Genomic DNA, 26,420 nt, shown 5'->3' on the forward strand with positions numbered 1-26,420 from the left:
ATCGCTTTTTTTCCACATCTACTCGGCAGGTGGCGCTTGCCGGAAGTAGTCGGATTAATATCCGGCGACTTCAGATTAATTTACGATCCAGTAAAGATAAACCTAGAATTGGAGGGTGTATTTGTTTAAAAATATATGCAGAATGGTTTAATTTAAATCGCATTTACTCCCAAAACTGGCAAATAACAAATGGGCCCAAAGAAAGCGGTGATTAAAAAAAAAAAAGCGGTTTAGTCACTTTTGGCTTTATTTTGAATCTAGTGACCGGAAGTAGAATTATCACCCCGGCTACCTTGACAACGGTCGCGCAGTCACATCAGCTGTACCAGCGAGAGATACACTGACCTAATTAACAGTACAGGGGACAACAACAAGGACGACACAACACACCGCAGCGACCAGACAGAAGACACCTGGGTGATTTTACTGCACCTGTAAGTCCTTTTACTTTATTTTTCGTTAAATTATGTCGTGATAATTTGTCAGTAAAAGCGCACACAGGATGAATCCGTGTCCCTGCTGCACGGTGTGTAGTAGTGAAAGCGAGTGCCAGCAGCTGTTAGCCTCAAGGTGCATGAAACTGGGGTGATCCTGGATTATACAGGTAACATACTTTATGCTTCTCAACACAAAACCTTCGTGTTAGTTACAGTAGTGGCCAGCTGTATGTAAACTGTAAGGAGAAACAGACACCAGATAGGAGGTGGTAGGTGTTGTATTATTGATTCAGCCTGCTGTCGTTTGTAATTTTGTGATAGTGCAGGCTGTAACTATCGGCCTTTATTAAATTAACTGACCTGTCCTGATTAAACCTGACTGTGGTTTTCAGCCTGGTTAGACACACATTGCAAGAGCCCACCATTTTGGATGAAATATCTCTTGCTCTCATTGGACTGACAGACCTCCACTTATTCATCCAGTCAGTCATGCACTTGTTTGCACTTTAATTAATCAGTCAGAAAATCCCCACTTTGTAAGAATCGATCATATGGAGCAGGACTTATCCAGCCATTATCTCAATGATTGTTTCCCCCCTTTGTGTAATAAATTTAATCATCACTTTACAATGTTACAATTCACTTAGCAGACGCTTTTATCCAAAGACGTTCATCAGAGAGTAAGTACAACACTAATCCATTCATGCACCGCCACCAAAGCAGCGGGAGCAATGCAGGGTTAAGTGTCTTGCCCAAGGACACGTCGGACATGTTGCTCAGCTGGGGATCGAACCCCCAGGTTGAGAGGCGACGACTCTACCAACTGAGCTACAGCCGCCTTGTTAAAGTTAAAGTTCCAAACCGACAAAGCCAAAACGCCTGAAGTGTTGCTCTTTTACAAATCTGAGAAAGATCCAAAAAGTCCCCTTTAATTAGAGCCTGACCAATATGATCTGATGGCTGATAACATCGGGGCCGATACGGCTTCTCACAAATCGATTTGGTATTAGCTTGTGTGTTCTGATGTGTACCGTGATTAAAAAAAAAAAACTTTTTTCAAGATCATATGATGCAGAAAAACAATATTTCAGTGACTTGTAAATGATGTAATCACATTGTTTAACAAGCAGACTTTGCTCCATCTCCGTATGTTTTCAATACTCTCACCACTATCTGCAGATGAGACGCTAGAATATGGGACCATTCATGATTTATAAGATATATAGAAGAAGCCTTCCTTATAATTTAGAGTCATATCACAATGAATGCACAAAAAAAACCTTCTGTTATCCAAACATTTAGATATTAGATGACTTACCAGTAATAGATTCATTTGTCCCCTTTAAAACGATATCAGTATGAGCCCTCCAAAATTGTAATATCCGGTTTAAACTGGTTGATGTTGTACATTAAGCTCTAACAAAAAAAACGTTTAATGTTAATGACTGGCTTTTATATTTTATATTCATCCACTCATTATCTGGTCATTAGAGTTAAATATTCTCTGATATTTGACTTGCAACATGACACACACAGAGACGTCCAAACATGCTCATCCAGCAGTAACCAAAATGAGAAGATTAAATTACAGAAAGTGACTTCCAGCAGCAGAGAATACAACACGTGGCAACTCGACAAATAGGCAAGCAAATGTTAATCTCTATTGCCAACAATACAAACAGTGTAGATACTGTAACATAAAAAAGGTGCAATGAATTAGACATGGTGACTACTAATTGTATTCAGTTGTAAGGTTAAACCACAATAGCCTAATTATTAGTTCATACCTTTTTGACCTCCTGTTACATTAATAGAGGGTTTTAATTGCAATGCTGTAATAGTTGTGTTGCACCAGTAGAATAGTTGTAACCGTAAGCTTCTACGTTTCTGTACTTATCACACGATAATGAGAGGGTTGGCGTTGTTGGGTTTTTTGCTTTTCAAGGACTCTGCTGCCTCAGAGAGAAATATAAAACCAACTTCACTTTCCTTCTCTGCCGCAGCCAGGAGAAAACAGTGCGTGGGACTTGGTGTCATTACAGAGCATTACAGAGGAACCTCCACCAACCTGTCTGCCTATAGAAGCCAATACAGAGCTGACAAGTGGGCTATTGACTGCAGCAACTGTGAGCGAGGAAGAGGAGGAAGAAAACAGCCAAAGAGAGGAGGAGGCGGAGAATCAGAGAGCGAGAGAGAGAGAGAGCTTGTCCTTTTTTTTGAGGATATAAGAGGGTTTTTTGGTGACAGAGTTCATTGTCTTGCAGAAGTTTCTCAAGGGAAAAAGTAGCCATTTGAAAAAGTCCATAATGGCCGAGCTGTCATCAGCCCAGATGACCGAGTGCACCTGAGAATTACCGCTGCTGCACACACTCCATGTCACCACCAGACTGTGGGAATTCACTGCGCAGAAGAAAAATCACATCTATGTGGTGACTTCATCAATTGAAATCCTCAAGTTGTTCGTGTGGATTACTTTAACCCAGGACTATTTTTTTTGGGGTGGGGGAGGGGGCTCACCTGGAGAGAGAAAAGAACCAAGTGCAGGAGGACAGATGAGCGGCTGTGGATTTGGTTCTCTCTGAGCGTCTGATTTAAAGCACAGGTGGAAGCTGCCGGGGCTCAGGCATCCATATGCAGGAATGCAGGTTCACATATGGAGGAAGATCCGACAGGTTTGTGACGGCACTTCTTGTTATATAAGTGTGTGTTATGAAGGGGGACTTCATTCCAAATTCAGTATTGATACCTGTCGTTTACAATGAAGGACTCTTTTGCAGCAGTGTTAAATGTGGCAGCTTTTTAACACTTAGTATTTAGACAAAATTGCACATCAATTTTAGTCCCCTGTTAGATTGTTGTCTAGTTTTATTAACTTAACATTTAGTCCAGTTTAGGTCCATACAACATTATTAAATTGAAATCATTACTTTTAATCAGCACATTTTCCCTCCTTAAAATGACTTTTGCTGCTTTGCTAAAGTGCTCATGATGGATAGGCCGGATCTTTGTAATATAGCAATGAGTAAGGTCTTTTACCTGCTTTTTGTAAAGTGTCTCGAGATAACACTTGTTATGAGTTGACGCTGTACAAATAAAAATTGATTGATTGATTAAATTAGCCTGAGAAGAAAGACGACATGTTGTGCTAGCTGTTTTCATAAACTCACAAACACATGAAACCCTGAAACAACAAAAGTGAAAACATGCAGCATGCATATTAAAGCAGCTGTTAAAAGCTTGAACACTCTCAGGGAACATTTTACTGATCAATGATTTCAACTCTTTAACATCATGCTGATGACAACACTGATATACTCTGAATGAAGGAAGACGTAGTAACTTCTACTACTACTACCCCTGGCATACATTTCTTTGTGTGATAGAGGAGCTACACATTCAACCTATCACACAGATTTCTAAAAACATCTTTATGAAGGGAAGCTTTAGCCCTGATAAGGATACTAAAGTCATGATGCCCTGTAGTCATAACTCCCTCACTGCTTGGGCAAAACATTCATTATCATCAGAGTTTTTATCGTCAAAGATATTTTTAGCGCTTCATCGCGGTTGTTGCCGAGCGTTTATTGTCATATTTTCGTTATAACCTCTGCGCTGTGTTTGAATTCTTAACATCTTGAAGGGTTGTAGATTTTCTCAGGCTGTGATGGCTCGCACTGAAGTACTACTTCTGCAAAGTCTATCACCATCTTCATGTTTTCTAACGGCTGACCAATGGAGGAAAACCTTCAATTTTTCTTCTCCATCCACACTGATATATATATATATATAACACCTGGCTAACGTTTACAGACTGTCTGCTCAGCATGTGCTTGCGAGAGCTCCTTGATTTATAACCATTCTGCGCCATAGCAGCCTCCTGGTGAGACGTTGTGGATAAGAGGTCTGCAAACATCTTGAACACAGTGTCCCAGGACCAGCACTGTTCACGCCCCCCTAACCACTTTTTTTTTTTTTCATCCCCCTTGTGCTGTAGGAACTTGCATGAGGGGGGAAAAAGTGCAGAGTGGCTCTTTTACTCAGACTTATAACTCCATGCACTTCTTTTCAAATCACCAGCTCAAGTTTGACTTTGAACCTTCAGAAAAATAGATTCTTATGCAAGCAGAACAACATGACAACTATTTCCATGATACAGTGTGCTTGTTGTTTTGCTTTTTTGTGACTCATTCAGCGTGTAAGGCATGACTTTTTATTTTCACTCCCAATTACTGTTGGATAAGAAACTTCCTCCTCACACTTCCTTGAAAGGAAAAGGATTCCTGAGCCATGAAGAAGTTAACTCCTTGTGACTGTGTCTTGAGCAAGATAGCGTAACTTTGCATCCCACATGAGATGAGACTAACCCGTGTCTCATCCATTTAACCCAGAGAGACCAGCTCAAAGTGTCACAAAGAAGTCAAACAACTGCACAGAGAGAAACAGTCTTGTGATAGCACTGCTGTGTAGTGATTGGTTGCTGTGATGGTTGAACAATAAGAGAGGAATATGACCTGATACGTGAGGTAGAGATGATCAATTCTGCATACAGGAGTACTCAAAAGTGTTGCGCACATTTCAAGCTCTTTCTCATTTTCACATTCTTAAAAATTAATGGGACGTTATGATACATGAATAAGTCTCTGACTAGACTCTTCTCCTCTGTCGCCCCCCGGTGGTGGAATGAACTTCCAAACTCCATGTGATCTGCAGAGTCCCTCTGCACCTTTAAGAAAAAGCTAAAGACCCAGCTCTTTCATGAACACCTACTAACTTAATGATGATGGTCTCCATATTATTGATGATGATGATGGTAATGACGATGGTTTTTGTTTGATAACGACGACTTATAAGATGGTTTCTATACTGATTAGAGCTCTCAAGAACTGCCCTCAATGTTGTGCTTTGCCTCTGGTCACTTCCTGTCAGCACCTGTGTGTCCAATCAGACTCAAAGCTGATCGTTTGCTCTTACTGACATTGTTCCCTTTTTTCTAGATCCTTGCTTGTGTTGTACTTACTCTCTGATGTACGTCGCTTTGGATAAAAGCGTCTGCTAAGTGAATTGTAGAATTGAATAGACATTGCTTAGTGATGACTGCATGTTAAGTTCTACCTTTTCCTATCACAGAGGGATTAGATACCTGTCGAATAAGTATGTTGATTTACTTGTTGTTTTAACGTCTTCGCTTCAGCCGACACTTCAAAGGAGTGTGTGAGTCATGTCACTGTCAACAGAATAGTTGCACGATTAAACCGACCTGTTATATTTGTTCCACAACTCTCAGGCAGACGATATTTCTATCTTTGTTTTAAGCACAACCGAAGGCTTGAATTCTTCTGTAAAGGTTTAAACTGGTTTGTATTATTAGATCCAATATGTCACATGTTTATTGTAAGGATTCCTACACTCTGCTCTCTCTCTGCAGAGCGTCTCCTGTGGGACATCTGAATCTGATTTGCATAACATTTTCTTATCCGGTTGATGTTTTTAGAGCTGGTTCAAATTCTCTCCGGAGTGCTCGTTTCAAGGGCTGAAGCGCTTTTGTTCGTCGAGGGGAAGATAGAGGGATACAAAGCTTGATCCAAAGGCAACGGGACGAGTTAAAGTCTAGTTGCCTTTGGATCAAGCTTTGCATTAACCATGACCTGGATGAGTGAGAACCTGCTCTGACAAAGATAGAAGCACAATTCATCAAATGGAGGGGAAACTGCTGCCATCATTAAAATAATGTATCCTGATAACTATTCTGTACTTTTATGGATTATAATCAGACTATCTCTGTGTGGAAAAACTCATTCTGTTTTGATTTGAATCATTCATTTGGACAACAGAACATTTTAAATTTCACAATCCTAATCCACAAAAAGTCAGGGTACTTTAGTGTGAATTTATGAAGTCATGTTTATTCTTCCTTTTATGAAAGAACACCATCTCAAATCCCTTTTTATCTCCTTTCCTTGCACTTCCCAGTTTAGTGTTTGAGCAGCTGAGCCGGTGAAGGCCTCGGAGGCGGCCATGTTGGATCTTTTTCTTAGAGAGCTGGTGTTGACCCGTCTTCACCCGTCACCTCGCAGCACCTCGCTGCCGACCTAACTCCCTCGCTCCCTCTCTCTCTTTCTTCCACCGCCTGGCCGGGAGGAAAGGTAAACACGGGGGTGTTCACTGTTTTGGTAGACGTGCTTGACGTACGTTTGGGCAGGTATTTGAGTAAACAATCTGTGGATTCAGTTGCTTTAATGTGGTAATTGTTATTATTTTATTGCAGAGATGTGTGAGGCAGATGGTAGACGAGAGAAGTCTGAAAACTGATTGTCATCCTACTGTATGTTAGTGGACAAAAAAAACAACAATCTTTAAATGTAAATGTATTAAATTATATGTTTGATGACTACATTTTTGTGCATTTACCTGGTTCTGTCCAAAGGTAACAAATCTGCCCACCAACACCTGTAAAAGTCAATAAATAACACATCGTATGATTCAAGGGCTGGATAGCATCTTGAGGCTGGAGTAGTTTCCTTTGAACGGAGCTGTTCACCATTTTAAGCTTTGTTAAGCTAATTGGCTGCAGGCGCTGGTACCCTATATATAGCAATTGCATAGTCAGAATTTTGTCAGCTCATGTCCACTTGTGTAGAATAATCTGTTTTTATTGGATAGAACAGATAGAGTTTGGATAATTAAAAATAAAAAACAGTATCCCCTCTTGTACCGATTCTAAGAGATGGAGTCAAACCCTGCAGAACACAGATTATGTGTATTCATGTAACACATGACATCCTGCACAAACCTGTTTTTGTTTTTGTTTTTTTTGTTTTTTATAACAAGCCACCATCTATGAGGAGCACAAGTCTGTTTTTATTCACTTGATCAATATTTAAAAAGATGGCAGCCAGCGAAAACCGCATCATGGTCAAATGATGAGGTGCACACAGTTCTATGTTTGAGGAGTCTAATTAGACGTCTTGCATTTTCGCTGAAACAATGAGCTCGGAATCATGCCAACCCTGAGGGGGTATTTCTGCAGGGGAAATAAAATATTAGGGAAAAATGCCTGGTACTAAAACTTAGCTGGGCAGATGTGAAGGCAAATGAGGATCCAAAAGATTGTGAGCTTGTAAAATAATGCATGAATGTGTTGCAGTTTTCTTAATCAGTAGAAATACTTTGTGCATGTGTGGAAAAAGTATTGCACACTCAAAGAAAGTGGGAACATCTGTGAAAGGATGAAATATTTTTGAATTGTTGTTATTAAAATGCGTGCAGGAATTTTTACATCTGTGAGGTTTTAATAAGTCTGAGAGATGGATTCACTAAAGTCCTCTCTCTCTCTTTTTCCCCTAATTCTCCTCGTGTGGGACAATGAATCATCACATCGTCAGGTTAATCCCAAAATCTATCCACTCAGATGAAGCCAGGCCATACTTAACTGTACATTATAGTCTCTATAACACTCCCCAACCAATCAAATAACCATATTTCCAAAAGTATCTTCCTGTTTATTTAATGTTTTCTTGTAAAGGTACTCTGCCTTGCTTGCACACTTCTGTTGAATTCCATATTAAAAACACAATAATAGAGTTTCCCTTCCTTTTCTAGGTCCTTGGTCCCTGTGTAAAATGTCCTATGCACATCACAAGCTGCTTACCTGGAGCTTACCTCAAGTCCTCCTCCTACTGCTGACCTACCTCTTGCTCCTGGCTCCTCCCACAGGTAAAGTAAACCACCATCTCAATATTACCACAGAACTGATAAGGAAATGTGTGTGTTTGTGAACGATACCAGCACAATGGATTCACACGCCTTTGATTACTCAGGGTGAGTCTTCATCCGTCTCAGAATCTTATTATGACTCCTGCTTTTAGGAGGTTAATTGCTGTTTACTGTCCTTCTACTGTGAGGCACAGAGACAGAAGACTACTGGCACCCCTACTGTGTGTGTGTGTGTGTGTGTGTGTGTGTGTGTGTGTGTGTGTGTGTGTGTGTGTGTGTGTGTGTGTGTGTGTGTGTGTGTGTGTGTGTGTGTGTGTGTGTGTGTGTGTGTGTGTGTGTGTGTGTGTGTGTGTGTGTGTGTGTGTGTGTGTGTGTGTGTGTGTGTGTGTGTGTGTGTGTGTGTGTGTGTGTGTGTGTGTGTGTGTGTGTGTGTGTGTGTGTGTGTGTGTGTGTGTGTGTGTGTGTGTGTGTGTGTGTGTGTGTGTGTCTGTGTGTGTGTGTGTCTGTGTGTGTGTGTGTCAGTGTGTGTGTGTGTGTGTGTGTGTGTGTGTGTGTGTGTATTTGTGCCTTCTCTCTGATGCCACTCTGCTCCGTGGGTTTACAATGTGAAATGGGACAATAGGGGCTCTGTGTGTCTACATTTGTGTGTGTGTGTGTGTGTGTGTGTGTGTGTGTTTAGGGGTGGGGGACAGAGTGAACAAGGGTTTGGGATGACCAAACAGAGGCCAAAGAGTCCTTTCCCAACACAAACTGTAATGCTTTTGTGTGTTTTTGTTTGTGAGTTTTCCCAGACTTAAGTCACACTAACATCTCATATAAAGTCAGTCTTAGGTCTGGTGTTGCCATGGTAGCCCCAGTTATTGGTAAATAGCTTTTTGAGAAGATTTAAAGGGATAGTTCAGAGTTTTTGAAGCGGGGTTGAATGGGGTACTTGTTAATAGTAAGTGTATTACCCACAGGAGATGCCAGTAAGTTCGGCCCCTTTATTATAAGAAACCAATCTGAGTGCTGGCATGGAAGCTTGGCTTGACATCATTCATACTGATATCCCAATGAATGGGGGGACAATGAATGGATTGAAGCTTGATTTTTACCACCATGGGGCATTGCTTCTTGTTAACTGTAGCAGCTCCCTGCTCTGCTGATATGAGTCTGATAAGGTCTGGCTCAGAGGATGGGTTTTTTTTTTTTTTTTTTGTTCTGTACTGCGTACTGTGCTTTGGGTTTTAATCAGCGTCTTGTTTTGTCAGGGAAAAGCCTCACTTCCTCTTTCTAGTTGCTGACTTGGCTGACTGCTCACACCGAGGCTGCATGTCAGCTTTCTGCAGAGAATCTAATCTGTGAAAAAAGTCTCACAAGTTTGGAGCGGAATGAGCTGCTGCTTTCACTTTGCCCCTTTGCCTTTGACAATGCCATGAATACCAAACAATGCCTTGATTGATAAAAACACAAGGAAATCTAAAAAAAAAAAAAAAAAAGCCTGGGGAAAGACTGCCCAGTGGCAAATCTAAGATGTCTCATGTGGCAGATTATTTTGCAAGACTAAACTGGTTGTAGATTTTCTCTGCAGGGACTACAGATGATAACCTTCACCACCTGTTGTCCTCCATCTTTTTTTTTAAATAATGTCCTTTCATCCTTTTCTATTTTTTTCCATTTTGCACTTTTGATTGCTCATTGTGACTGGTGAAACCTTTAAACCGCGTCTCTGTCCAGGTGTGTCAGCAAACCTCTGCCGTGTGACCGGCGGGCTGCTGGGGATCCACTGGAGCAACGTCATCACCCTGGGTTGGTCCCCGCTGGCGTTGGGGAAAGGCGGGGCGAGATGTTGGGAGTTCTGCTGCCTGGAGCCGAGCTGCAACGCCGTGTGGAGCCTCGGCGGGCGATGTGTGCTCCTCCGCTGCACGCTGGATAATGGATGCCCCATCTCCCACCTGCCCCCGCCCCACCAGGAGTCCCTCGGGCTCCTCCAGCTGCTCTCAAAGGTACGACTTCTAACTTTGAACCAACAGTGTTTTGGGCAAGGCAGACATAAAAATAAATAAATAAATCAACCTCTTTTGACTCTTTGTTAACTGGAAGATTCCTCCTCTGGTTTGAAGTGTTGAACAGAATTTTGGCATTTTGTTACATAATGAAATTCAAAAGTCTTGCCTAAGATTTGTTGAGTTCCATTTGCTAACACGTGGGCACAGCTTGGTGGAAAAAGAGCCTTAGACTAATGGTTTATGAGTAATAAAAAGGGGGCTTTGTTTAATCACTGATGCAAGGAGCTCTACAAGGTCCAATGATGCCTCCAAGAAGGGTCTATGAGTACCGGTTCAGGATTTTGAAAGGTGATATATCAAAATCATGTGTGTATATTTGTGTTAAATGTTAGTCATGAAATGGAAAACTGAGGTATTTTTGCATTTACTTGCAACGAGGCGAGCTGTAATTCCTATCAAAGAGGATTTCCAGGCGGTGTAGTATGCAGATTTTGGACTTTAGTGAAGAGCACTGGAATAGATTTTTGAGTTTGTAACACATATTGTTATTTCTGTAATATTTCTCTATAATAATTGTTTTGTTCTCTATATGGTACCTTTTAAGGGTCCTGTCTTAAGGAGGCGCAGTAGATCTCTCCAGGCACAGACTGCAGGAAGCCAAGGACTGAACAACAAACAATCTGCCCGCACGGTAACAACACAGGATATGAGTCAACTTTAAGAAGATTGTTTGCTTGTTGTAGATTCTCTTCACTCCTGATGCACCAGCACTAAGCTAAAGCCAGCAAAACCTTCTCTTTTCCTTTGTCACTCTTTCTAAATCCCACCCACCCTCATTGTTACAAATACACAAATCAGAAAAAAGCTATTCTTGTAGTATGCAAATCTTTATTGTAACACTTTTTTTTAACCATACAGGACAGTCCTAAACTTGAAAAAGCTCCCTCACCTCCAACCGCACCCAGCGCCCTCGCACATCACCAAACAGCCCAGAAGAACCACAGCCTGACAACCAACGGGAGTGAAGACACTGCTGCAGATAAACCCCAGCAGGACTCAACGGCGGACAACACCGCTAACACTGCTGCGTCTTCCAACAGCAGTGAAGTCAGCACAACCACAGCGACTGCAGCCGCCGTCACCCCAGCTCCAACACAGGCTGGTAAGGATGGAAACCTCATGCCCTCAGACAGAGATCACCTATTTCTGGGTTGTACAGTAATATGTCTTCATGTATTAATTATCAGCTCATTTATAATGTAGCAGCATTTGAAGGAAGATTTTACTCATCCCCTTTTAGAGCTGCCTCAAATACATGTTTGTACTTTGTGCTCATGATCAGGGTTTATTGCCGTGAAGAACACTAGTCCTCCTACTGAAGAGAAAACGTGCTTAGATTCAAATGAACACTAGAAGGATTTAAGTGTAATCTCTAATATGTTAATTATGTCAATCTGGTGCATGAAGAGAGCTGCAGATTTGTGCAGAAGTGTGAAAAGAAGGGGAGTGTGCAAAAACTTGAATTTTGCTGCTGCACGCCCTTTAATTCTTGCAAAAGATTCCTCACTGTTTGATCTTTGCCTCTGCTTCAGTTTATTACCAACAAAATAAAAATAAAAACGAGCCCACAAATTTGATGGCGAGCTGCTCCGCTGTTATTTTTCCAGATGGAAGCATCATGTGCTGTGGGTGTGTGAAGTGAGATGAGGGTTATTGTAATCTGCAGGAATGTGCTGAGACATCCAGGGCTTCTACAAACAGGAATAGCTCGTACGATCACTTTTGGTATCCCTCCTCCAGGACTTCACCGAAACAATGCATGTCATTATGCAGACAGAAATATTTTCAGCTGTTTTGACTAACAATGGATTTACTCGAGCAAACAGTAACAAGTTGAGCTGGTAGGTAAGACGACACAAGCAGTGTAAAAAGGTCAGCGTGCGGTTTATGAGCAGCGTACACTGTCAGAAACAGGACCCAGTTACTCTGACAGAGGACGACGTCCACTCACATTTCTTTTTCTACTACATGCATTTCTTAGTGTGATTACAAAGGTGCATCAGGTTGACACATTGTAATCAGTTGTATCAGTCATGTGGAGGATTCAGTGTGAGAAGAACAGTTGCATAATATCCTGTGGGTTTGAGGAGGATGCCGTGAAGTCTGAGAAAATGTCCCCGATGATTGAATAATCACAGATATTTAAAATGGAAAGTCTGTTGTGAAAGAAGTGACATATTATTTTAAGTGTACAGCTGGCTTGGAGGGTCTCGTTAATAGAAACTGTTGAGATGCAATATTTAAATTACAGGCCAACAGTTTCATTTGTGTTTCTTTCCCAGAGCTCCTGTGTTGAAATTTGAACCAGTTATGAAACAGACAGTATTGAGATTAACATCAGATTCAGTGAATCATGCTGCAGAAACAGCCTCTTTTGCATTTTCCACAGCTAAAGACTGACAGTGTGTGAGGTGTTTGGCTGTGAAAGAGAGCTGGTTGAGATATCTGGTTAAAGAAAAAAAAATCCCTCAGGGGGTCAATAATATGTATCGTCTCCTAAGTCCAGTTGTTTCTGGATCAAGCTTCATATTTAGGTTTTGAGACTAACAATATATAAGTCAGGGTGTTGCGTGTCTTTAGCTTTTATTTAAAAATGTCAAGCATACAAAGGTTCTCAGAAGCAGAACTTATTCAGAACCCGACATTGTCCCAAACCAAAGAGTAACAAGAACACTCAGCAACAACCAGTAAAGCCCCACATACAGAGTCCATTCAGTTTAAATTGGTTATATTCTCAAAGAAAAGAGAGACCGAAGAAAAGCGTTCCAGTCTGGCTTTGGATTCAGTCCACAAGGAAATAACACAAAAGCAGTTCGTTCAGTTCAGTGCATTGCGCAAAAAAAAGAAAGCTTGTAAAAGGAAAAGATGTGAAAATATCTTGTAAAGCTACATAATAATAATAATAATAATAATAACTTTATTTATATAGCACCTTTAAAAACACAGGTTTACAAAGTGCTTCAAAGGACTGTATGACTTCATCCTGTAAATTAAATTGCTCATCATTTCTGCCTCCTCATCACAAAACCAATCCTGCACTCTCTATTCAAATCTCCAAAACTCTCCACGTTACACAAACAACCTAGAAACCAAGAAAATATTATATAAGGAGCAGAAATGCCCCTTTTATACAAGAAGTTGTTTTTACATACAAGGGTTTTTTTTTTTGCTGTATAAACTTGACTTAATGTTTGTAATTTTTCCATCTCCTGTGCTCCGACCAGTGTCCGTCTTGTAATGATATCATTAGTGGCACACTCTCTGATCCTTTGTTTTATTTTCAGTGAGGGAGCTGGTGGTGTCGGCAGGAGAGAGCGTGGAGGTGACGCTGCCCCGAAACACGGTCGAACTCAACGCCTTTGTCGTCCCTACGCCCCCTCAAGGTAAAAACCATGGACATATAAGTTTAATTACCCAGAAGCTGACTTGTTTGTAACTATCATTAACATGTAGCAGGATTTTGTCACACAGTAAGGTTGATTTTTCTGATGCTTTCCAGATGAGACAGAACTCTTTTACTTTATCATGCTGTCTTATTTTTGAAGCACTAGTTCCTCGACAGTTGTATTTACATCACGCTGTACGTCATGCTGGAGAGGACATTTAAAACCCAGACTGGAGAAAGATTATAAAGTTGAGAGGAGGACTGCGCGTCATAACTTAGTTAATCCCCTGATCCGTCCTCGAGAGGCTCCAAACGATACAAAAAAAACCCTCAACCTCAAAATGATCTGATAGATTTTAATTAACTGCATGAGCGGGTTTTGATTAATGTACTTTCTATAATGTCGCTTTCTTCTTTGACAGGGACAAACTATGCATTTGATTGGCGTCTGAAAACTCATCCCAAAGATTACAGCGGGGAGATGGAAGGGAAGCACAGCACGACTCTTAAACTAAGCCAGGTATGAGACACAGCTCTGCTACATGTGAAACCTACAGCTGCTGATTCATTTGATTTATAAACAGTTTCAGTAGTTACTTCCTTCTTCTTCTGTGTGCTTGATTTGCTCTCTCCTCCCTCTCAGCTGACTGTGGGCCTGTATGAGTTTGAGGTGACAGTGGACGGGGAGGGGGCCTACGGAGAAGGTTACGTCAATGTCACAGTCAAACCAGGTAAGGTCCAACATTCACCGATGTCTTTTTCCAGATCGTCTTTGTAAATAAGAATTTGTTCTTAATGACCTGCCTGGTTAAATAAAGGCAGAATAAAAAATAAAAGATGTTAAACGTCATTCAAATTGATGTTATCTTTTAACTTTTTCATCAGGTGGGTTTATCAGCCCCTTAGGGTTCAACTCTAATGTTTCTGCAGAGATGAAATTAAGGAAATATAAGACAATATCTTCTATATCCAGTCTAGGAAAAACCTTTTTAATGACTAGGGTTGGAAAACAAAGATTAATGAAGATAGTATTTTAGTATCTTCCAGTTTCACGTATCGAATCATGTGATTATTTTCTATTTTTCTGAATTCTCTGCCCATGTTCTCCATGTATTTCTTTCAGTTCTCAAACATCTATCCCTCCTCTGTCACTCTTCCTTTCGTTCCCCCCTGGCTTAAGTTTTTTTTTCTTCTTCTTGAGCTTTTCCTTATCTTAATCCGGGTTTCAGGGTGTGAGAGTCTCATACTGTATAAACCATAAAGCTCCTTTAGGCTAGATTTGTGGTGTTTGTGGTATAAGGCTGAGGCTATATACATAAAATTGACTGGATTTGACTTCTGAGATGTGTCGGAGCCTGCAGGGAAATGCCTCAAGAGATTTTGATGACATGCGGCAAACATTGGGAAGAGTTTGAATGTGATAAGTTTCTAACGACTGGGCGACCTAGAGCCTCAAAATTGATCACGTTCTTCTAGTCATGGTTGTTCTTAATAGGTGCAGTAAGCTTTTGATGTTGATGATGTGAGATCATATTTCCATGTGTTTAGTAATTAGCATCTTGATATTAACAGTGTCTAACTGAAGGTCTTCAGACAGCGATGTGTCATCATTAGTGGTGTTTTCTTTCCTATTGATCAGATTGTGCAACATGAAATCATCACGATTGAATCGACAGTCTGGCCTGGATTTTCACAGAGCAATCTTAAATCTCATTGCTGGAGGATGAGGCAGCTTTCCTCCCACACACAGTCATGCTTGTTGACTTCTGCTGAGGAGGTAGCTGCTGACTTGTGCAAACTGTGCACAAGCCTCGGCTCATTTACAGCTCAGCAAGCGAGTTCATTTCTTATTTTCCACCTGACAGAGCCGCGGGTAAACAAGCCTCCTGTTGCCGTGGTTTCCCCAAAGTACCAGGAGATCTCCCTGCCAACCAGCTCGACGGTCATAGACGGCAGCCGTGAGTTTCCCACATGAGAAACACACACACATACACACACGTACAAACATTTAACGGTCATGTATTATCCTCCTTTTCAAAAAGTTTAAATAAGTCTCAGAGCTCCCAAAAACATGTCTGTGAAGTTTCTTGTTCTAAATCCACTCTGATTCTGTATTTGATCATGCCTATAAACCCCTCTATTTCAGCCCTACTCAGAACAGGCTGTTTCTGTGTCTGTACCTTTAAATATGTAAATGAGCTGTGTCTGACCACGCCCCCTCTCTGGAAGGGGATGTGGCTCGGGCTTTCTCTCCATGTCCTATTGTTTACGTTGAGAAGGCAGACTCAGAGGGCAGAACAAACACCTAGCTGTGGGAGTGTCACCCACCTGGGGGAGGGGTTACTGCCCTTTGTGATGTCACAAAGAGAAAATCTCCAAACGTCCTGTTTGAGCACACATTTTCTGAAAAGTGGAGCAGGCTAAAGACGGGAAAGGATGGACTTAAATAAATAATTGTACAAAGACTGGGGACACATATTAGTGTTAGAGAAACATGGTGAAGTTTATTTTGCATAATATGTGACCTTTAAATCAGATGAACAAATTACAAGTAGTCTCATTCTATTAAATGGCTCCTCTGTGTCCTCTTCCTCCCTACAGAGAGCACAGACGATGACAAGGTGGTGGCGTGGCACTGGGAGGAGGTTAAAGGACCCCTGAGGGAGGAGAAGGTCTCTGCTGACACCCCCGTCCTCACCCTTACTAGTCTGGTGCCTGGGAACTACACCTTCAGGTACGGGGGGGAACTCAGTCTTTAGAGCGTGAGGAGATGATTTCAGTTAAAGGCTTTATATGTGATTTTTCACACTTAAATATAATATAAATCAAGTATATCCTCTGAAAATAACTCTGTGAGTCATGACTGTCTACAATGGGTGTAACACCCGAGTCCCACTGTCTGTGATGTTTTCAGAGTTTTCAGAGTCCTATCTTCAGTTTGTTTACATCGCCCGGACGGCCGGCTGACTCCTCCCCTCACGTATAAAAGTTGTTTATTTGAGAGACTAGAGAAAATAAGAATAACATACTGTACTCACTGCTTAACTGTGTTTCTAGATCACGCTCATTTCAGGTAAATTTACATGCAGTGTGAAGATACGAGCATAATAAAGATCGCTAGCATTAGCATGCTAACACAACAATGCAGCGCGAGTTGTTTTGGTTTCATGCTGGTGCTCAAGGGCGACATCTGCTGGATGAAAAAAACACATATAAAGCCTTTAAGAAAAAATAAATCAAACTTCTGATTTAATTGCCTGTTTAGGTGAATTGTTTGTTATGTTAACAGAATTACAGTCTGATCTTGTTTGTAACGACTGCCTTCTCTCAGCTTGACAGTGACAGACTCAGACGGAGCCAAAGACTCAACACAGGCAACCCTCTCAGTCAACAAAGCCAAGGACTACCGGCCTGTTGCCAACGCAGGCCCTAACCAGGTTTGAATCATTTCCTGTCTCCATGACTCTGCAGGAAATCGTTTTTTATTTTCCCAAACTAGCTCACTCCTTCTCACCGATATGCGTTGTTGTTCTCTAACTCAATCCAGGTCATCCAGCTGCCGCGCAACTCCATCTCTCTGTACGGCAACCAAAGCACCGACGACCACGATTCTCTGTCCTATGAGTGGTCCCTGAGCCCTGAGAGCAAAGACAAGGTGTTGGAGATGCAGGTGAGACACTCAGGCTTTATTACAAAGTTCTTCATGTTTCAGTTTAATTTAATAATAAGAGTAAAGGTTAAGAGGGAGATCTTTTCCTGTTTTTTTTTTGTAGGGCGTGCGGACTCCGATCCTGCAGCTGTCGGCTATGCAGGAGGGAGACTTCACTTTCCAGCTGACGGTGACGGACTCGTCTGGACAGCAGGACACCGCCCAGGTCACCGTGATTGTGCAACCAGGTAGACAGATAAACAAAGTCCTGTTTGTGCCACTTGTGCAACCCTGAGGGGAGTAATTGTTGCATCAGCTGCAGGTGGCCTGATTTACAACTCTTTACAGCTATCACTGTCTCATTATCATAAGAAGTTATTGACTTGTGGTTTTACATCTATTTGTTCAGCTGCGTGCACTTAAAGATCTCCATCAGCCTCCATAAAAATACTCACATGAAGTGTTAAGAGCACATCGTTTACCCTCTCTGATGTTTAAAGCTTCTGTCCGGACATAAGCTGCTGACTAAAAAAAAATTCTATTTGCATACCTACACTCTGCTTCACACCTTTATGACACCGTAAGGTAAAAGTGGGTGCACGTGTTCGTTCCACCTGATAAGCAGCTTGTGTTGACTGCAGACGAGCAAACACACACATGCTGGTGTGACGGTGTCAGAGTCTTTGAACAGGAGCTGTTTTGTGAACACAAATCTGCCTGCGAGGTCAGAGGAGGTCAAATGTTTGAGTGATGAAATGTTTGAGAAATGCCAGCGTTTTGTTGCTCACATGTTCTCAGGTACGGTGGCTGGGAAGTGACAACATTTGACAGAAATTTACATTTTGAAAAACATTTTTAACATTTTATTTTAGCCTTTCTGGATAATTCACTTTGACCTTTATCTAACTGTGTCAGGTGTTTTTTTACTTTTCCTCACCCTGGTGTCCCTCTAACTCTCTCTGTCCTAAAGAAAACAATAAGCCCCCGATAGCAGACGCAGGACCAGAGAAAGAGCTGACTCTGCCCGTCGACCGAACCACGCTGGATGGCAGCAAGAGCAGGGACGACCAGAAGATCTCCACCTACCACTGGATACAAACCAAGTCAGTTAGAAAGATTTATTATGAACACATTTATAATCTGTAAAAAATTAAAAAAACAACAACTCCATCACACCACGATGATCACCGTCATCAGGTTTTGTATTTCCTGGTTCAGTGAAGACTCTCTCATGCTCTGTGTTTCTGTTTTTTGTTTTTTTTTACACCAGGGGTCCAGACGGTGTGAAGATTGAGAATGCAGACAGTGCTGTTGCCACGGTGACAGGTCTCGAGGTCGGCACGTACGAGTTCACCCTGACCGTGACGGATGAGAGAAACCTGCAGAGTACCGACATGGTCTCTGTCATCGTCAGAGAAGGTTAGGAGATAAGTGTGTGTGTGTGTGGGATAATCCCCTTCTGTTTAGTGAAATAACAGACAGGGATTGAAGCCGGGCAGGTGAGGATTATTGATGTTTTGAGATTAAAATGTGACGACACGTACATTCTATAATGCAAATTGTGTTTATATTCGAGTTTTACATTTGATCCATTTATTCCAAATATGATGGAAATCCTCTTTTAATGATCCTCAACGTCAAAACTCTCATTTCAAATATTTCCAAAATTACTGCAGGGGATTTTGGCACTTTTTGTTTGGGGCGCTTCCCACACGTTTTGCTGTGTTGCTCATTCCAAGAATGCACGATCCTTAAAAGTTACACCTCGTTGTAAAGGTGACTCATCAGGCTTTCCAAAGATATATAATACAACACTAATTAGTTTTATTAAAGGGGCGAAATAATTGAGCGAAATAACGTTTACAAACTCTTTTATCAGGAGTTTATGAAGCTGCACAGACTTTGACGGCTTTCATGGTGTTCCTTTTTAAAGTGTTTTATCCGGTACTTCAAAAACTTGATGGAAGACAGTCGTCAGTACAGAATATATGTTTGCAGCTGTAACATTTTATTAAACATTTTCTACTCTTATTTACTGAACCTGGATCCACCTCTGTGGAATAAATCAAATCCAGCATTTCATAATAAAGAGAATCTTTTTCTAAATGTTTTTATTTATTTATCAGAACTGGACCAGCCTCCACTAGCTCATGTGGTATCCAGTCCAGCCATCACGCTGCCCGTCAGGACCGCCTCTCTGGACGGATCTCACTCCACTGATGACAAAGGTGGAGTCAGCTACCTGTGGACCAGAGATGACAGCAGTCCTGCAGCTGGGGTGAGAGCGGCTGATGTTTTGATGCTTTGAACGAATATGACAAATATTGACAATTTGATTCCCCTTAACAACACCTTGAAACATATTTTTCCTTTTCAACAGGATGTACTGAACAACTCTGACCACCAGGCCGTGCTGTTTCTTGGGAACCTGGTGGAGGGGAAGTACAGCTTTACCCTGACTGTAACTGACAGTAAAGGACAGATGAGCATTGACAGAGGCAGCGTGGAGGTCAAACCAGGTAGAGTGAAAACAACATGCACAGACTTCAGGATTTACATGCAAATTACAGATTTTTAACACATGACATCTCCCAAGACACATTAGAGGATAACTCTCCCTTTAAACGAGTCCGTGCATACAAATAGTTTCATCACAGCCAGAGACTCGGCAGCCGACAGCAGAAGGTTGAGCGGGTCAGTTTGCAGCATACGGTGAACAGACACAATCCCTGCCAGGAACTAATCCTTCACTTGGTGCTCTGGCCTCTTTCCCAGATTTCAGAGTGTCAGATGGATCCTACAATCAACCTCTTTCATCTTTCTCCCCCTCCTCCCTCCCCCTGTTTTTGTATCCTCTCTGTTTAAATCTCACCTGTCTCTCCTCTCTCTCTTCCTGTTTTTTAGACATATGGGAGCGTGACCTGGTGGAGTTGGTGCTGGAGATCGGCGTATCCCAAGTTTCCCACCGTCAGCGAGACATGCTGCTGCGACAGGTCGGGGTGTTACTGGGCGTGCTCGACAGCGACATCATCGTGCGAGAGATCAGTGCGTTTAATGAGCACAGGTGGGAGAGACAAATCTGCTGAATGTTTATCATATTATCCTTAAACTTTTTGTTTTTGTTATGACCCCAACCTGATTTTCATTTTTTGGCTCTCTTCATCCAAAGTACTCGTTTGGTCTTCCTGGTGTCCGGCGGGCCAGGGCGCCCCCCTCTGTCCGGCCACAGTGTTGCGCTCAGTCTTCGCAACAAACTGCGCAAACAGAAGAATGACTTCCTCATCTTTAAGGCCCGACGCGTGGATACAGTCAGTGAGTATCAGATGGATTTAGTTTGTAACAGAGACACACACACAGAGTGGGGAATGACCTGCAGGGAGGGAGCCTTAGGTCGGATTTGAACCAAGACCACAGCCTCTGTAAATGTGGCGTGCGCCCTAACCACTCGGCCACCAGCACCCATAAGATTTGATTTTAAGCATATGTTGCTGTACATTGCACAGTACAGTATATCAAAGGCTTTGCAGTTAAATTCCAAAACGTCTTTTCAGATTTTTTTCTGGATGTTCACTTTAAATCACAAGCAACAGGCAGGTCATGAGAGCAGAGCTGCTTTGACATCTTGACCTTTGTTATCCAATGAAATGGTCAGATAACGAGAGGAGTCAGAGGTCAAATGTCTAAGATCTTTAAGCTGTTTCTACATCTTACATCTTACCTTTCTGCCTCTTCTGAAACCTGTACACTGTTGTGTTAATCAGGGCATCTACTGCAGGTTTCTGTTGTTTAATGTGTGTGTGCTGTACAGTAGACTGAATGTACCACCGTGGGATATTTAAGCTCTAGTTTAATCCGCGTCACCCTGTCTGCTGTTTTTCCTTCTTCAGTCTGCCAGTTAAACTGCTCGGGTCACGGTGAGTGTGACTCCTTCACGCGGCGCTGCATCTGCCACCCGTTCTGGATGGAGAATTTCATCAGAGCTCAGCTTGGAGATGCTGAAAGCAACTGTGGTGAGATTACCGTTTTTTTTTGTTTTTTTTTCTTTCCCGTGCACTACAACAGAGCTCATATGGCCTAAAGCTCCTCATACATTCATGCATAAATAGTGAGGGTGGGACAGAATACTGATATGGCCATACTGTTGTACTGACTCGAGTGAATTATCAAATTGCTGGTGCAAAATCTAATTTATTTTTCTGTCAATTTGACTCACTGCATCACTACTTCATGACTCCTCTGTGAAGCTTATGAAATAAGTGAAGGGAACATAAACAGAAGTTATTTGGCCAAAGAAGAAGTTGACAGCGGGATAATGTTGGACAGCGTTAATAAGAAGTTAAAGGATGAAGCACGATAAGCGGTGACACCAAATATCTGTGAATCGATATATTAATTCTACATTTTACCTTTTTATATTTTTCAGGTAAATCAGATGTTGTGATGTATCAGTATAGCATTATCTCAGACTCTCTGTATAATGATGTTATCGTTATCGTCGGCCACATATCACATTTGCATCGTATATTGTATCGTATCCACCCCCCACCCCCCACCCCCAGTATAATCTGGTTCTCGTACCTAACATGTTGCTGACTACACAGTAATAACACAGTAATATGCTGTTTTTTTCAGAATGGAGCGTACTCTATGTGACTATAGCATCCTTTATGATTGTGGTTGCCATAGCAACGCTTGTCTGGGGGATGGTGTGTTGCTGCAACAGGTGAGCACAATTTTGAAAGTATCAAATATCCTTCAGTTTTTTTTTCTTTTTAACACAAGATGTAAAAATAAAGCTTCTAATAAAAAGTAATAAGTTAAACTGAGACATATCGCCAAACGCTTTGTAATTTTGGCTTTGACAAACATCAGCACACCATTATTATAATTCTTTGTATTGCATTGTATCAGCTCTTACTGATGACACATCTGGTGTGGCCTCTTTTTTTTCTCTTCTCCTTGGAAGGCGTAAAAGCAAAGTGCGAAGAAGCAAAAGCAGGTACAAAATGCTCGAAGCTGATGAGCAAGACAGTCTGGAGCTTCAACCACCTCGAGCAGGTGAGACGCACACAGACACACGATCACTACTTCCTACTGATCTTCACTCCTCACGTCTAGAAGCTGAGACGAGGAGTGATGCTCTTGTTCAAGTTTTAAAATTGGTCCTGTAGTAGAATCAAAGTGAATTTAATATTTAGAATAGAATTATTACCTGTTTCAATGGTTACCTTTTTCTTATTCTGACATTTTACTTCTTCAATCACCTTCTTGTCCAGTCCGCTTGAAGCCAGTCCCCGCTCCCACCTCCTCCGCCCTCATGCACTCGGACTCAGACCTGGACAGTGACGACGGGCAGGGCGGGTTCCCGTGGACAGAGCAGGAGCGCGGGCATCTCCTGAGGCCCCAGAATGGCTCCCTGAGGAACGGCCAGGGTCCTGTGAGAGGCAAAAAGCAGAGAGAAGAGCTGCTATAGCAAGGGAGGAGGGGGGGAGCCTCGCCGCTGCCCTCACTCATACACACACACACACACACACACACACACACACACACACACACACGCTCTCACACACGCACATCCTCCTCCTCACTCTGCCTGTTTCACTTTTGTTGCTCTTCAACAAGAAACACCTCACACCTCTCCTCCGTGGAGACGAACTTTGTGTACTGGGATTTTGGAGGAGAAGGGGAGGAAATAACATGCTGGACACATGTTGTCCCTCAGTCCCAGAAAAAAACACTGAACTGACACTAACCCTGCTCCCACACTGAGCCCATATGGAGGGGAAAGAAAACACAATTTTGCTGAAAACTAAGGGGTGAGCACTGTGTTTTGAATAGTAAAAAAAACCAACAGAGATTTATTTAACACAGAGACATAAAGAATGTACTGTCGCCCCTCTTCCTGATGCCACTCTCTGCTTCAGCGACACACAAAAACCAGCCACATGTCACGCTCACACCTTTGCCTCTTTGTAGACACACGCATGTAGGCGCGCCAAGACGTCGTTTTCACACTGTTTCAGGTCAACGTGATGCTACCAAACACTGCCATGTTGATACCGATGAACTCTTTAAGAAATCTGCTATACATGGTGACTTGAACCAAAACAGAGCTACTGTATGAACAGCGTCAGACCCTCCGCTGAAAGCAACAACAAAAAAAATGTGCATGCAGAGTGACAGATACTGGAATGATGGCCTGCATGTTCGTATGATGGGTGTGTGTGCGGTGTGTTTCTTCAGAGCGGATTGTATGTTTTTTGAATTATGTTATAAACAAACGGAAGCTTTGGCAGAGGTAACATTTAATTTAAAAAAACAAAAACGCACCCATGCTTTCACTCTGAAGGCTTTCGCTTTGGATTCAGTCGCTGGAAACACACTGGAATAAACAACCTTGATGAGTTTGGTCTCAGAGGAGGCGATAATGAGGAGACGCTCACAACACATGAAAAACTGGATGGACTGGACAACGTTCGCTCTCTCACCTCGATATTCACTAACTGCTTGAAACATGAAGACCACTGTATGTTTTCTTTTTATTTCTTCACAAACCACCTTTAGGCTGTGATTCTGATGTCTGATGCACTTTGATTTAATGCCCGCAGCTCCGGGTCTCAGTTTCTCTCCTGTTTGTTGGAAAGGGGTCAAAGTTGGATGGTTCAGCCATAAACACAGGAATTCACTGCATTATAAATGTAGAGAATATGACAACTCCTGGATTTTTAAATGTGAGAGGAGAGGACGTGTTTGAGTCTGAATGAATGCAGATCCGAGTCCAAGAGCACCTCAGTAACTGTTACATACCTTTTAGGCTTGAATGATAAGCGTAATGTTAAGCTTAACTTATGGAAAAGTTGCTGATTGTGTGCGATTTCTGCAACTATTAAGGATTGATTTGGCTTCTAACAGGATTGGAAAAATTATTTGTTGGTTTCTTTTGGCAGATATTCAGTTAGCTGAACTTAGGGAATTCAATTTTTTTTTTTAAAAAGGGATTAAGTAAAACATCAGGACAAACCATGTACAAGAAATCAGGCATCAGTAAGATAACATTATGGATGAAAATTAATTGTATCCAGATTGACCAAAATCTTTATTTAAATTAATTTATCTGCCACAATTAGGATAAAAGCAAATGTCAGATCTAAAGGGGGGATGTTTGCTATAAATGCACCATGATGCAATACGTGCAGTAAAGACAGGAGAGAGAGAGAAAAAGCTGTACCTGTGTTCCTTTTTTTTTTAAAAAGGCAGCAACGTTTCCCGACCAGTCTGCTCTGAAGGGAATAATTTGAACCATCCGACTTTTCCCTGCAACATTTCAGTCTGATTGCTTTTTATGTGAAACTGGCCTGTAAGTCACTTTTTTTTCTTTGGTTGTCGAATGTTAAAAAAAAAGGGGGGGGGGGGGGGTATGCCGTTGACACGGTTCAACTTGTACCTTGTGTGAAATAAGAAATCATTTGAAACATTTGTGCGAAAAATAAGAAGAAAAGAAAAGTTCCTTTCTCAGCGTGAAGTCATCTCATGCTGATGTCAGTCAAAGCAACCGGTGCACATCCAGCAAAGGCAGAGATTTCTATAATATATAAATATTTGTTTCCTTTAGATTGACTGAATTTATCTGTCCATCTTTTTGCCAACTGACAAATTTAAAACCAAGTGAACCCAAGTGCCAATTCTTTGAAATATCATCTGAACTCTTCCTTATAGTGTCACATTCTTCCCTTGTTATTTGCACATCATAGGATACTAGAAAATGCAATTACTTGATGTTGATTAATCTCATTTCTTGTTTCTTTTTACACCTTTTTTTTCCTCACAGTTAGAAATACCATTTCAGTGATCATTCTGTACTTGATTGACAACAGAAAACTCTGCGGTTCTTCTGTTACACGTGCAACATTTCCAATCACTTTTGGAATTTAAAGATGTGAACTGACCCCCGACTCTGACGGAGTCCACTGTGAAGGCAGGCAGAGAGAACGGTGAGAAAACTGTTGAATGAAGAGAGTTTAATTTAAAAACGGTCTTAGTGAAGGACTAGCCCCTTCCCTTACATTCTGTGTGAGCACACCTGATGCAACTGGAAAATCTGTAAGTGAAAATAAAATGTTTGAGTTTGTTCTTGATGTCGTTTTAAAAATGATCTGACTCCGACACTTCATCCAGTTAATGCTTGGACGATGTGTCCAGGTAGAAACTGGATCCTCCATCCAACATCCTGATGTATTTTAAAGGTTATGTGACCTTACAAAAGATCACATTGTGTTTAATATACACACAAACAGTTTACTGAAGTTAGGGTTTTGGAGCCTTAAATGGGGAAGAACATGCTGCAAGATAAGCTAAGAATAGATTTGCAAGTTTATCTTTAGAATACCATGAGAAAAAAATACTCTGCAAAATTACTGATAATGGCCGAGCATTTCCTTTATGAAGAAGTAATGCAACTAAATACATTTGCACCATAGTCAATACTTCATGCAAAACTTGACCTACATGTACTGTAATGGCATTATTTTTTAAAACCTGAGTGCTAACTTCTGTTACTACTTGTCTACTATAGAGCTCCTGGGATGCACATTATAAACTATGATAGCACTTTGTTATGCATTCTTGCAGTAACTCTAAAATGAGCCACCATCCTGTCCTACATCACCGTCATAGTTTGATTTCTCATTGACTTTTATGCGGTCATTGAGCTAGATGTTTGTCCTTTGATGCTCCATTAACTCGCTGTTTAAGATGATGGTGTCCATCACACTTGGTGTTGATGAAGGTCACGTCATTTCACCTCATGATGGAAGCAGAGCTCAGTGAAAAGTTTAAAGAGCGAGGAAGTCGAAAGATGTCAAAAGTACAAGTTTTTCAGTCCCGTTTATTACTTCCTCCTCCAACTGGCTGTTATTTCACTTTAGGACATTTATAGCACGGCTGAAACAATTAATGAAAGGTTAATTACGCTTAATCATTAACACTTTTTAACAACATTAATAGATCCTACATTTTCTAAATGGATGAAAAATCTGCACAAAATGCAACTTTTCTTTATTTGATATATTTATTAATCCAATATCTTAGTGATTTGGATTATTCTTTCAAAATAAAATAGTTTGATTAATTGTTAATTAACAGTTTACTTGATGATACATTTTCTAGTCTTCTGATTACTTAAAGAGCTT

The 26,420-nt window shown here is 41.5% G+C and overlaps 2 protein-coding genes across 3 annotated transcripts in view; both read left to right on the forward strand.

The window, feature by feature from the left end:
* The first annotated feature begins 295 nt into the window (after positions 1–295).
* On the forward strand, positions 296–25,367 carry kiaa0319l (KIAA0319-like ortholog). 2 transcript variants are annotated; one of them, XM_061059044.1, is made up of 24 exons: positions 296–434; positions 6,408–6,580; positions 8,037–8,150; positions 9,867–10,135; positions 10,743–10,829; positions 11,057–11,300; positions 13,483–13,581; positions 14,006–14,103; positions 14,227–14,314; positions 15,449–15,541; positions 16,185–16,317; positions 16,915–17,020; positions 17,131–17,253; positions 17,357–17,480; positions 18,203–18,335; positions 18,503–18,651; positions 19,359–19,510; positions 19,613–19,751; positions 20,137–20,296; positions 20,402–20,544; positions 21,120–21,242; positions 21,865–21,955; positions 22,199–22,290; positions 22,509–25,367. In XM_061059044.1, the coding sequence occupies exons 3-24, from the start codon at positions 8,057–8,059 to the stop codon at positions 22,703–22,705; spliced, it is 2,937 nt and encodes a 978-aa protein (XP_060915027.1). In that variant the 5' UTR covers positions 296–434; positions 6,408–6,580; positions 8,037–8,056; the 3' UTR covers positions 22,706–25,367. The 2 variants fall into 2 exon arrangements, with proteins under 2 accessions (XP_060915027.1, XP_060915026.1); XM_061059043.1 differs by lacking the exon at positions 296–434 and adding an exon at positions 2,811–3,109.
* cap1 (CAP, adenylate cyclase-associated protein 1 (yeast)) overlaps positions 2,787–26,420 on the forward strand; it is a 41,601-nt gene continuing 17,967 nt past the window's right edge. The window contains exon 1 of the mRNA XM_061059047.1: positions 2,787–2,804. The gene's annotated coding sequence lies outside the window, so the exon portion shown is untranslated. The remainder of the gene's footprint in view (positions 2,805–26,420) is intronic.

This window comes from Labrus mixtus, chromosome 16, assembly GCF_963584025.1.
Source record: "Labrus mixtus chromosome 16, fLabMix1.1, whole genome shotgun sequence".
Classification (NCBI taxonomy): domain Eukaryota; kingdom Metazoa; phylum Chordata; class Actinopteri; order Labriformes; family Labridae; genus Labrus; species Labrus mixtus.

What these genes read in the sequence shown, in the direction of transcription:
- kiaa0319l (XM_061059044.1), top strand. Translation starts at nt 8,057, where the DNA reads ATGTCCTATGCACATCACAAGCTGCTTACCTGGAGCTTACCTCAAGTC. An exon ending in GCTCCTGGCTCCTCCCACAG is followed by an intron (nt 8,151 to 9,866) that starts GTAAAGTAAACC and finishes GTCTCTGTCCAG; the next exon opens with GTGTGTCAGCAAACCTCTGC. An exon ending in ATGGTGTGTTGCTGCAACAG is followed by an intron (nt 21,956 to 22,198) that starts GTGAGCACAATT and finishes TCTCCTTGGAAG; the next exon opens with GCGTAAAAGCAAAGTGCGAA.